The sequence below is a fragment of the Carettochelys insculpta genome, chromosome 23, assembly GCF_033958435.1.
Source record: "Carettochelys insculpta isolate YL-2023 chromosome 23, ASM3395843v1, whole genome shotgun sequence".
Taxonomy (NCBI): Eukaryota; Metazoa; Chordata; order Testudines; family Carettochelyidae; genus Carettochelys; species Carettochelys insculpta.
The window spans coordinates 2,299,417-2,312,946 of NC_134159.1; the positions used below are offsets into that span (position 1 = coordinate 2,299,417).

At 45.5% G+C, this 13,530-nt stretch overlaps 1 protein-coding gene across 1 annotated transcript in view; it reads left to right on the forward strand.

Annotated features, from left to right (window-relative positions):
• CCDC30 (coiled-coil domain containing 30) overlaps nt 1–13,530 on the forward strand; it is a 91,914-nt gene that overhangs the window by 61,496 nt on the left and 16,888 nt on the right. The window contains exons 18-21 of the mRNA XM_075017962.1: nt 1,960–2,097; nt 3,255–3,421; nt 4,768–5,017; nt 11,837–12,013. Coding sequence (XP_074874063.1) covers nt 1,960–2,097; nt 3,255–3,421; nt 4,768–5,017; nt 11,837–12,013 — 732 coding nt within the window. The remainder of the gene's footprint in view (nt 1–1,959; nt 2,098–3,254; nt 3,422–4,767; nt 5,018–11,836; nt 12,014–13,530) is intronic.

Genomic DNA, 13,530 nt, shown 5'->3' on the forward strand with positions numbered 1-13,530 from the left:
CAAAATATGGCCCATGGGCTACATCTGGCCTGCCAACCCTTTGGAGCCAGGCTGCAGGAGCATCTGTGAAGCTTCCAGCTTGCGCCACTCCTGCTCTGCCCTCAAGCAACAAACATATGGACATGGGGGAACCAGTCAATTCAGTGTATTTAGACTTTCAGAAAACCTTTGGCAGGGTCCTGCACCAAAGGCTCTGACACAAAAGTAGGTAGTCGTAGGATAAGAGGGAACATCATCTCATGGATCAGTAACTGGTTAAAAGATAGGAAACAAAGGGAGGAGTAAATGGTGTTATGCTCATAAGAAGCACATGGGATCTTTTTAGACGGGCAAGGCAAGAACTCTGCGTTTACTGAGACTACACTACCATTATATTCTATGCATATAATAAATATAGTTTACTCAGAGACATACACATACACACACCCATCTTGTGGTTGCTTATAGTTACCAAAGGTTGCTCACTCTAATCCATTGGCCAGATGGATTAGAGGTGAGTGCGCAGCCAGGTTCTGTTGATCCAGATCAGTGCTCCAACGTTGACAAGACGAGAAGGGGAGCCCAGCTCTGTAGTGGTGCACATGTCTTTTGTAGCTTTTAGTCCACAGTTCTGGTTCTGTCCCATGGTCCCAGGCACGGTGAGTCACCAGTCAATGGCAGATGGGTTTGATCCTTCCCCACTGCCCAGGTTTCTGTGTGACTCATCACCTACAGATGGGACTTAATCTTCTTCTCTGAGTGGTTCACTGTTGCACAGTCCAGTTCTCATTGTTCTTCAGCCTCCAAGTCTCTGTTGTCCAGACAGTCTGGTTCCAGAGAGTAACTCTTTAAGCAGCCACATTCACACTTACAGGTGGCTCTCACACACACCCATTGTCACAGACAGCACAAATGTTACAGGCTCATACAAGAGTAAAATGGAATATTAGGTACAATATGGAATCCAGTATAAAGTGTCTTATGAATATAAAATAACCAATATAAAGGATAATACGAAGGTAGAAAGTAGTATATAAAATAACAAATCTAAAGGGTAATACAAAAATCTGTGGCTTATTAAAAAGATACAGGGTAATACAGGGTGATACCAAGATACATAGGAATACAAAGTTCTATTAAAATATACCTAGCTATTTAGGGTTGCTACAATGGTCAGTTTTTACCAGAGAGGTAAACATCAGTGCCCCCCAGGGATCTCTGCTGAGCCGAGTGCTGTTCAGCATATTAACATATTCATGCGTGATTTGGAGAAGGAAAAATTGTGAAGTGGCACAATGTGCAGATGACACAAAACTACTCAAAATAAGTAGGTCCTAAACCAGCTGTGAGGAAAACAAACCAGCAATCATGTGGCACTTTAAAGACTAAAAAAAATATTGAAGTTTTGTCACCATGAGTGCACGTGTAGACAGCCTAAGAAATATGTTGTCCACAACCATGCACTGAGATACTGCAGAATATGCTCTGAAGAGAAAGTCTGGGATATGCACTGTACTCACCTCCCACATACAAGGACACTTCCCCTAAAAAGTAGATTGCATTGTGGAAGAGGCCACCCAAAGACCCAACAGAACCCGCTTCATTATGGGGGAAAATAAAAGCCTCTGACTGCACAAGCCTGTCAGAACATAAGAGATGGAATGAGCAGTTGATTCTGAGTATACCCTGCATTTGGGGGCATGCATTGAGATTATTCATGTATATCTTTGTCAGATCACAGGAGGAGGAACTGATAGTTGGAGCAATAACTTTTTTCTGTAAATCAGAGAAAAAACTAAATAAATTCTGCTTTGGTTATTAACTGACAACCTACAAAGCCCTGTTCACAATCTTTGGGATTTTCTTTTTCCTTAAGCACTAGAGATTATTAAATATCTAAACAGAGAAATTACTCTAATTCGGTCTGTGCTCACAGTTAGGGATCTGTTTCTTTGACTAATTTCTTTTTCTTTTAACTAGGAGTTACATAATTCAAAGTCAGAGCTCATGAGTCTTTATAATGAGCTCCAGAATCTCCGAGATGTGGCAGAAGAAAGAGATTTCCTTCAAACAACCCATGAGAAACTGCAAGAAGAAAATACTTTATTGGAAACAAAGGTGAAATTTTGAGTGAGATCAGCAGTCTTCCAGCGTTGACATAGATAAAAATCTGGCATTTTGCACTTCTCAAAAAGGGACAGGACATTACACGGATAACAAAAATATGTTGTTATAGTAGCTAATTCCAACAAATCTAGGAAAAGATATTGTATTTCATGCTTCAGAATTTAGGACAGTCTCTATCTACTAGGGATTAGCAGGTGTTTTACACTTTCCTCTGAAACATCTGAGTCTGGACCCTGTGAAATACAGAATGCTGGGCTAGATGGACCCTGGGTTTGACCCAGTGCAGTGGTTCCTATGTTCCTAAGCACTCCGTGTGTTCTCTACAACTCACGGTTTCAAGTTCTAGGTCTGTCATTGCCTGGAGTGTAATTTCATTAATTCACAGTGAAATTGCACAGCTCCTCTCTGTGAGAGACCTTCCCAGTGAACTAAAGTTCAGAGTGATACCATAATTTGTCGAGTTTTCCCTTGGGGAAGACCAATTGACCCAGTTTTGAAACATTTCCATTTGTCAAACTGAAGCCAAATGTTTCATTTTGAGTTGGTTCAGCACTGATCTGTGTCCACTTGTGCTGCTGCAGTGCCTCATGGGAGCTGTAGTTTTCGTACCTCAATCCCTCATTCTCCTCTATGGATCAGGTTCCCTGCCTAGACTACAACTCCTAGGATGCTCTAGGGTCATAAGAGGTCTCCCCTGAGCACCAGTGTGTCCAGAGCCTGAATTTGTTCATGCTCTAGGAATGCTGGGATGTTTGTCTGTTTTCCAGGGGCATGTGGAGTGACTGGTAGCTGGGAAAGATGTGGCAGTCATGCTCAGAGGATTGGCTTGGTATGATTCTCTTGTGTGTTACAGTCTGTTAGGTAGCAGAGGTTTTATGAGTTTATTTTGTAATTTATTTTTTTTAATTGGTAACAAAGCGAGGATGCTAGATAAGCAGCAAGAAGACAAACCCAAATAGGCAAATGGGATTTTTATGGCACAGCTTCTCTTGCATATTGCAAGTACTGAAGAAATAAGGGGCATTAGGGTAACTTAGAATTTACATTGCCGATTTACAAGGTTTCTTTCGCTGGAGTCACTAGACTTTGTTATGCCCCATGGAATATCAGTCTCATGACGCATGCCGTTTGCCATTCTGACTTTACAGGTCTCGGAGCTCTCACGGGAATGTGAACAGTTAAACCAGCTTCTAGAGAAACAGAGAACAGATGAAAACTTCACTACAGGTGAACATGCATGTAAAGAGCGTATGACTAAAGCAAGAATATTAGAAGAAGAGATCCAAAGCCTGGGATGGGAGAGAGAGCAATTATGGTAAATCTTAATAGCAACCTCTGTGTTTTCTGCATTTTACCTTCATTGACTTACCTAGAAATATTCAATGGTTTGAAAATCTTAATGTTTGTTCTTATAAATGAGTAGATGAGTAGATCCTTTTTTCTCCTATTCCAGCTCAGATATTCAGCTGTTTCACACTGCAGGCTTTTCTGAGCCTTCTCTGTTGTCAGAGTGTAAGTTTGGAGTTACTGATTGATTTCAATGTAGTCACTCCAGAGTCACACCTGTGTAAATGAGACATTGCTCTGGTCCTTTGGGAACACTTTCATTTTAGTTCCCTTCTCAACTTACACAAGCTTGCTTCCAAATTGGTTGTCATTTACACCTTTGGATAGTAAGTACAAGTTCTGCATGTGGACCCTCTGAAACAGAAATAAAAGTCTCCACACACAGACTTGCACCAGCATAACAAATGGAGTGATTTGCAGCTGATTTAGTTTTTCCCCGTCTCTGGGTGAAACTCACCCTGCATAGAACTAATAGCACAAGGCCTGTCAGCCATTAAAAGAGGTTCCATGGTGCCTACGCATATTGCTCATCCTTTACAGTGGTGGATTTCACTCGTAAGCTGCGTCTACACGTGCACGCTACTTCGAAGTAGCGGCAGTAACTTCGAAATAGCGCCCGTCACGTCTACACGTGTTGGGCGCTATTTCGAAGTTGAAATCGACGTTAGGCGGCGAGACGTCGAAGTCGCTAACCCCATGAGGGGATGGGAATAGCACCCTACTTCGACGTTCAACATCGAAGTAGGGACGTGTAGACGATCCGCGTCCCGCAACATCGAAATAGCAGGGTCCTCCATGGCGGCCATCAGCTGGGGGGTTGAGAGATACTCTCTCTCCAGCCCTTGCGGGGCTCTGTGGTCACCGTGGGCAGCAGCCCTTAGCCCAGGGCTTCTGGCTGCTGCTGCTGCAGCTGGGGGTCCGTGCTGCATATACAGGGTCTGCAACTAGTTGTTGGCTCTGTGTATCTTGCACTGTTTAATGAAAGTGTGTCTGGGAGGGGCCCTTTAAGGGAGCGACTTGCTGTTGAGTCCGCCCCGTGACCCTGTCTGCAGCTGTGCCTGGCTCCCTTATTTCGATGTGTGCTACTTTGGCGTGTAGACGTTCCCTCGCTGCGCCTATTTCGATGTTGGGCTGAGCAACGTCGAAGTTGAACATCGACGTTGCCGGCCCTGGCGGACGTGTAGACGTTATTCATCGAAATAGACTATTTCGATGTCGCAACATCGAAATAAGCTATTTCGATGTTGGCTGCACGTGTAGACGTAGCCATTATGAATAACTGACTGAGGGTTTTTTCATTGTTTTTGTCTCAAGTACCAAACTATTAGAGAGCAAGAAGAAAACAGAGGAGTTAGAAAAGCAGGTGAAAGGGAGCAATGAAGAAAAACAGCTGTTACTTGAAGAAAATGCCCAGCTAAAACAAGACATCCTGGCTACCAGGGAGCAATTTCACAGCAAGATAAAAGAGGCTGTAATCATTAAATCAGAGATGAGCCAGACAAACCAACCTCTCCAGCCCCAGAGCTCCGAATGTAATACAGCCTTAAGCATGAGCATTAAGCAGGTATGGGTCTCTTCTACTCTAAGTGCCAGTCCAGTGTAAGGACACGAGCTGGATAAGCAGTAAATCTGAACACCGAAATAGTCTTTATCAGCCAATAAGCCACTCTGACATCACTGCATGCTGTGGGGAACTGATTAATTTACCTGGGTTTTATATATACACCAACTGATGGATCAATTTCATTTTCCCATCTTCTGATATGAAGTGTCATAGATTAATCAATTATGCTCATCTGGGCCAGCCTCCCACTTAATCTAGACCATACACAGTAATTTCTACATCAAGCCTTAACTAGCATGTCAGAAAGAAAGCTAGTCATGCTTTAATCAGTTCAGCTGGGGGTGAATCTGCTGCATCCCTATGTGCATTTTCCAGTAGTGAATAACCATTCTGGTTAAAAGTCTGTGTCTTTTCTTTAGTTTAAATTTGTCTAGTTTCAGCTTCCAGACAGTAGATCTTGTTTTGCATTTTTATGGTACATTAAAGAGCTATTTGCTATCAGAAATCAAGTCCACATGTAGGTGCTTGTAGATGGTGATCAAGTCATTGCTTAACCTTCTCTTGGATAAATTCACTAAATCAAGAGCAAACTTCTTTAGTTTCTCACTATTAAGGTGGGTTTTCAGACCTCAGATTATTCTTGTACCTCTTCTCTGAACTCTTTTCAAACTTACAGAAGTCTTTTTGAAGTGGGGACACAATAGCCAATAGTAGCCTCACTAGTGTATTACTCAGAAATAATACCCTTCTACTTTACACCCCCATCTCATGCAGCTGAGGACTACATTCATAGCTTTAGCTGCAGCATCACACAGTGGGAGCTCATTTTCAGTTGGTTTTTGCTATGATGCCAGAGTAATTTTCAGAGTCACTGCTTTCCAGTCTACAGTCTTATAAGTGCAGCCGAGATTCTTTTGTTGTTTCATATTTGAATATTGCCTAAGCCTAAGGCAAGGTCATATGCATGTTGTTCAAATCAGTCTGTTTTACAAAGCTAAGGGTTGCAGGGGTATATTGTGGGGGGGGGGGGGTAGGGGCGGGGTGTTGCATATTATGCAGGACTTAGGGATTTGGGCCTATTTAGTTTACAGAAGAGAAGACTGAGGAGTGATTTAATAGCAGCCTTCAACTTCCTGAAGGGGAGCTCTAAAGAGGATGGAGAGAAACTGTTCTCAGTGGTGACAGATGGCAAAACAAGGAGTAATGGTCTGAAGTTACAGAAGGAGAGGAGTAGGTTGGATATTAGGAAAAACTACTTCACCAGGAGGGTGGTGAATCACTGGAATAAGTTGCCTAGAGAGGTGGTGGATTCTCCATCCCCAGAGATTTTTAAGTCCCAGCTTGACACGGTCCTGGTTGGGATGACTTAGTTGGGGTTGATCCTGCCTGAAGCAAGGAGTTGGACTGGATGACCTCCTGAGGTCCCTTCCAGCCCTATGATTCTATGATTCCTGGCAGAAGTCTATTATATCATAATTTACCTTTATCATTCTGATGTATGATCTCATCAAAAAGGGTATCATTTTTAACAAAACCTGTTTTCCATGAGACCATGCTGATTGGCATTAATTATGCCACCATCATTTAATTCTTTTCTGATTGCATCCCGTATCAGCCTTTTCGTGATTTTGCCCAGGACTGATGTCAGGCTAACTAGCATTTCGTTACCCATGTCATCCATTTACACATTTTCAATATTGACACAAATATTCAGGGCTTTATAAAGCAGTGTCCAGGCAGGTGAGCTTGTGAACAGGGAGTTAGAGAGGGAGTTCTCCAGGCAGGTAACGGAGAAGCAAATACAGGATTCTTAAGTAAGAGGCTGTCTGGGTGTGTGTTGTGTTTGGGGCTTTCTGGCTGTGGCTGTGGTGTTTTTCTGCTGTGTGGTGCGTGGTTGTTGGGGTATTTTTTTCCCCTCCTGCCCCCGCCCGCCCCACACAGAGGGTGGACTGGGACTGGCAGTTGGAATCTGTTGGCTTCTAAATAAGCTTGTTGATTGGCTGAGCCTCAGTAAGGGGAGGGACTTTGAGGCAATTCAGGGCTTTATAAAACAGTGTCCAAGTGAACAGGTGAGCCTGCGAACAGGGGACTGCAAACAGGGAGTTTAGAGAGGGAGTTTGGAAGGGGCCAGGGACCCTCACCTTTCTTTTAAATCCCTGTTCTAGGATGGCAGGCATGGATAGTGACAGGTCTGCTGCTGTTACCTGCTTGGGATGCGCCATGTTTGTCTTCCTCCTTGAGGAAAGAAGGGATTTCGTCTGCACTAAGTGCAAGCTGGTCTTCATTTTAGAAGAAGACATTAGAGGATTGGAGGCTCAAGTGTTGACCCTACGCTCAATCAGGGAGGATGAAGATTTCCTTGACAGAAGGGAGCGTTTAGTCTTGCAAGCATGGCAAGCGGAAGAACCGGGGAGGGCAGTAAGGGATGAAGTGGAGAACTGGCAGCAGGTAACTTCTAGAAGAAAAAGAAGGCTGGTACGTAAGTCCCCCATTGATATAGAGATAAGTAATCGCTTTCAGGCTCTCTCCACTGGTTCTGTGGTGGTGAATGCTTTGGAAGGAGCCTCACAGGGAAAAAATCGCAGGGGAACTGCTTCTACTGCAGGACATGGGATGTGTAGTCCTAGGGGTGGAGGTTTAATGACCACCACCCCCAGAAGAAAAAGAGGGGTGGTGGTGGTAAGGGAATCCCTCCTAAGAGGGACTGAACTATCCATCTGCCGACCGGACCAGCAATCTCGTGAGGTGTGCTGTTTACCAGGAGCTTGAATTCAGGATGTGACTGTGAGAGCCTTACAAAACTGCTCAAGCCTTCAGAATACTGCCCCTTCCTACTTCTGCACGTAGGAACTAACGATACGGCCAAGAATGACCTTGAGCGGATTACTGCGGATTATGTGGAGCTGGGGAGAAGGGTCAAAGAATTTGGAGCGCAAGTGGTGTTCTCGTCCATCCTTCCTGTCGAAGAGAAAGGGCTAGGTAGGGACCGTCGAACTGAGGAGGTAAATGCATGGTTACGCAGATGGCATCGGAGAGAGGGCTTTGGATTCTTCGATCATGGGACGCTGTTCCAGGCACAAGGATTATTGGGAAGAGATGGGGTCTACCTAACCAAGAGAGGAAGGAGCATTTTCGCAAGTAGGCTTGAAAACTTAGTGAGGAGAGCTTTAAACTAGGATTGCTGGGGGAAGGTGACCGAAACCCTGTGGGTAGAAGGGAACTTGGAGGCCGGGAAGAAATGCAAAGAGGAATGTACAACAAAAGTGGACCCTTGGTTCGAGTAGTGAGAGCAGGGAGATTGACTGGTTATCTAAGGTGTTTGTACACCAATGCCAGAAGCCTGGGTAGCAAGCAGGAGGAATCAGAAGCCCTGGCTCATTCCAAGAACTATGACTTGATTGGGATAACAGAGACTTTGTGGGATGACTCGCATGACTGGAGCGCTGCCATGAAAGGGTATAAACTGTTCAGGAAGAACAGGCAAGGGAGAAAAGGAGGAGGAGTTGCACTGTATGTAAGAGAGCACTATGATTGCTTGGAACTCCAGTACATAGAGGGAGAAAAGCCTGTTGAGAATCTATGGGTCAAGCTTAGTGGTGTAGGCAGCACTGGAGATGTGGTGGTTGGTGTCTGCTACAGGCCGCCAAATCAGGATGATGAGGTAGATGAGGCTTTTTTTGGACAACTGAGAGAAGTTTCCAGATCGCGGGTTCTCGTTATTGTGGGGGACTTCAGTTACCCTGACATCTCTTGGGAGACCAATATGGCGGTACACAAGCAGTCCAGGAAATTTTTGGAGAATGTTGGGGATCACTTCTTGTTACAAGTGCTGAAGGACCTGACCAGAGGTTGTGTGCAGCTCAACCTGCTGCTTTCAAACAGGGAGGAACTAATAGGGAAGGTAGAGGTAGGGGACAACCTGTGAAGCAGTGATCACAAGATTTTAGACTTCAGGATCCTGATCAAAGGAAGGAAAGAGAGCAGCAAATTACACACCTTGGACTTCAGAAAAGCAGACTTTGGTACTCCTTCATGAACCTGATGGGCAGAATCCCCTGGGATGCTACCATGAAGGGAAAAAGAGTCCCGAAAAACTGTCAGTTTTTAAGGAAGCCCTATTGAAGGCACAGAAAGAAACTGTCCCAATGCGCAGCAAGAGAAGTAAATATGGTAGGAGACCAGACTGGGTTAATGGGGAAATCCTTGGAAAACTTAGGCACAAAAAGGGAGCTTACAAAAAGTGTAAACTTGGACAGATGTCTAGGGAGGGGTATAAACGTATAGCTCGAGAATGTAGAGCAGTTATCAGGAAGGTGAAAGCACAACTGGAATTGCGACTTGCGAGGAACGTGAAGGATAACAAGAAAAGTTTCTTCAGGCATGGTACCAGGAAGAAGGTGATCAGAGGGGGCATGGGGCCCCTACTGGATGAGGGAGGTAACCCAGTGACAGATGATGTAAGGAAAGCTGAAGTACTTTATGCTTTCTTTGCCTTTGTCTTCATGGACAAAGACAGCTCCCAGACTAATGAGATAAGTGATGCATTGTGGGATGAAGGTGGACAGCCTTTGGTGGGGAAAGAACAGGTTAGGAGCTATCTAAAAAAGCTAAATGTACATAAATCCATAGGCCCGGACCTAATTCATCCTAGGGTTCTGAGGGAGTTGGCATATGTTGTTGACGAACCCTTGGCTGTTATCTTTGAAAAGTCGTGGAGATCGGGAGAGATCCCGGATGACTGGAAAAAGGCAAATGTAGTGCCCATCTTTGAAAAAGGGAAGAAGGACAATCCAGGGAACTATAGGCCGGTCAGTTTTGCATCAGTCCCTGGAAAAATCATGGAGGGGCTCCTCAAGGAAGTCATTTTGAGGCACTTGGAGGAGGGGAAAGTGATCAGGAATAGTGAGCATGGATTCATGAAGGGCAAGTCATGCCTGACCAATCTGATTAGTTTCTACGATGAGATAACTGGCTCTGTGGATAGAGGAAAATCAATGGATGTGATTTATCTTGACTGTAGCAAAACTTTTGATACGGTCTCCCACAATATTCTTGTCAGCAAGTTCAAGGAATGTGGAGTGGATAAATGGACGGTAAGATGGATAGAAAGCTGGCTAGAAGGTCAGGCCCAGCAGGTAGTGATCAACGGCTCAATGTCGGGATGGCGGCCAGTTTCTAGTGGAGTTCCTCAAGGTTCGGTTCTGGGTCCTGTTCTGTTCAACATATTTATCAATGACCTGGATGAGGAGTTGGATTGCACCTTCAGCAAGTTTGCGAATGACACTAAGCTAGGGGGAGAGGTAGATATGGTGGAGGGTAGGGACAGGGTCCAGACTGACTTAGACAAATTGGGAGACTGGACTGCAAGAGATCTAGTGAGGTTCAATAAGGACAAGTGCAGAGTCCTGCACTTGGGCCAGAAGAATCCCAAGCATTGTTACAGGCTGGGGTCCGACTGGCTCAGTAGTAGTTTTGCAGAAAAGGACCAGGGAGTTGTAGTGGACGAGAAGCTGGACATGAGACAACAGTCTGCCATTGTAGCCAAGAAAGCTAATGGCATATTAGGTTGCATCAAGAGGGGTGTTGCCAGTAGATCCAGAGAAGTGATTCTTCCTCTTTATTCGGCTTTGGTGAGGCCGCATCTGGAGTACTGTGTCCAGTTCTGGGCCCCCAATTATAGGAAGGATATGGATACACTGGAGAGGGTCCAGCAGAGGGTGACCAAAATAATTAGGGGGCTGGAGCATATGACTTATGAAGAAAGGTTGAGGGAATTGGGAGTGTTTAGTCTGCAGAAGAGAAGACTGAGGTGGGACTTGATAACAGCCTTCAACTTACTGAAGGGAGGTTGCGAAGAGGCTGGAGAGACGCTGTTCACAGTGGTCACAGATGGCAGAACATGGAACAATGGTCTCAAGTTGCGGTCGGAAAGGTCCAGGTTGAACATTAGGAAAAACTTTTTCACTAGGCGGGTGGTGAAGCATTGGAATGGTCTTCCCAGGGAAGTAGTGGAGTCTCCATCCCTGGAGGTGTTTAAGTCTCACCTCGACAAAGCCCTGGTGGGGCTGATCTGATGGGTTTGGTCCTGCTTAGAGCAGGGGGCTGGACTCAATGGCTTTTTTAGGTCTCTTCCAGCTCTATTGTTCTATGATTGTATGAGTTTTTTCAGTTTCTTGAGCTTTTGCCATGCCCTAGATTTGTTAAAAATCAACACTAATGGTTCGTAGAACTCCTTACTGAATTCCTTTAATAGCCAGTCCTGCAAATTTTAAAAATATTTAATAGTTGCTGTTTAACATCCTCTTTTGTTACGGATGGGATAGTAAATATTGCATTATCACTGGAAGATGTAAATCCATGATCCTGCTTCTTTCTGAATACAGAACCAGAAATCAAACCAGAGTATTGCAGTTGTCCCTTCTGACCTTGAAATCTCTGAACAGAAATATTTCTTGAATACTTTGGCATTCAATAATGCTTAATAATTTTACCATTTTTGGCTGGTACCAGACCTATACCTTTGCAAGGATTTTGCATATCCTTGACATATTTAAAGAATCCCTTCCTATTTTCCTTACCCAACTGGCCACAGAATTTTCATGGATACCTTTTGCTTCCCTTATCAATTGTCTGCACGTCGTAACTGTTGATTAGTACTGATTATTATCAGCTTCTCTGTTTTTACATTTGGTATGCACTATTTTTTAAATTGTTATTGGTGCCTTCCTCTCCCCTTTTTAATGAGATTGTTTTTCAACCAAGAATTTTCCTTCATAGTTTTTCCCCTCCATACATGCCTTTGTTTTCTTATTAATGCAGTATCTAGCTGGAGACAGACTCCTGCAGCAGCATCAGGAGGAAATGCAGCAACTGCGACAGGATTTCCATAGAGTTCAGAATTTGTGCAGCTCGGCTGAGAAAGAATTGAGATACGAAAGGGAGAAGAACTTGGACTTAAAGAAGCATAATATCTTGCTCCAGGAAGAAAGCAATAAGGTATGTGCGCAGTGTGCACCACAGCACTAAAAGAGCCACCAGAGTACACACACCTTAGCTGTGTCTACACGTGCACGCTACTTCGAAGTAGCGGCACTAACTTCGAAATAGCGCCCGTCGCGGCTACACGCGTCGGGCGCTATTTCGAGGTTAACTTCGACGTTAGGCAGTGAGACGTCGAAGTCGCTAACCTCATGAGGGGATCGGAATAGCGCCCTACTTCGATGTTCAACGTCGAAGTAGGGACCGTGTAGACGATCTGCGTCCCGCAACATCGAAATTGCTGGGTCCTCCATGGCGGCCATCAGCTGGGGGGTTGAGAGATGCTCTCTCTCCAGCCCCTGCGGGGCTCTATGGTCACCGTAGCCCAGGGCTTCTGGTTGCTGCTGCGGCAGCTGGGGATCCATGCTGCAGGCACAGGGTCTGCAACCAGTTGTCGGCTCTGTGTATCTTGTGTTGTTTAGTGCAACTGTGTCTGGGAGGGGCCCTTTAAGGGAGTGGCTGGCTGTTGAGTCCGCCCTGTGACCCTGTCTGCAGCTGTGCCTGGCACCCTTATTTCGATGTGTGCTACTTTGGCGTGTAGACGTTCCCTCGCAGCGCCTATTTTGATGTCGTGCCGCGCAACGTCGAAGTTGAACGTCGACGTTGCCAGCCCTGGAGGACGTGTAGACGTTATTCATCGAAATAGCCTATTTCGATGTTGGCTTCACGTGTAGACATAGCCCTTGTGTGCTATCACACGCATTCATCCCGGGGCCTACGCACAGCAGCATGTGGAACTAAGTTCCCCCTCAGCTGTGCCCCAATCCTCTGTCCCTGCCCTGAGCCCTGAAACCCAGCCCCACGTAGAGCCTGCACTCCCAGTCGGAGCCCTTGCACTTCTGCACCCCAATTCTCTGCCCAGGTCCTGAGTCCCCTTCCACACGCAGAACCCCTTGGCACCATCCCCACCACATGCACTGTGGTATGTGCACCAATAGGAAGGTTACGTGTTGCACATCACCTCCGTGTCGCACATCACCTCTGCATTGGTGCCCATAAGAAAATACCCTCTGCTCAGGGGTGGGAGCAGTCAGCGGGACCACTGCTGCGGGGGTTCATTTCCCAGCTCGTTCAGAGCCAAAGGGTGACACACAAGCTTTGCAGTTTCTCATGCTTCAGCTTCTCATGGATTCAAAGGCCCCCTTATCTTGCACTGATGGTGACTTAAAATGGTGGTCAGTGATAAAGGCCACTTTTCCACAGCCAGGGTGTTATCAAGCTGCCTTAACATAACAGGGACAGAATTTAGCCTAACGTTGGTGGCATCCCAGTTAGTGTCCAGTCCGTGCTGTCTGCAGAAGCCCCAGAAGAGGACTGGCAGGTGCTCAGTAATTACCCCTGTGCGGGAGAATGAGATGGGTAGCTGGTCTGCACCAGATTGAGATCTGTAATAAATGTATTATTTATCCCACATACAGCGCTTTACATCTTCCAAGGTCTTTACAAAGGCTCACTGGTTCATCCTGCCAATTCCC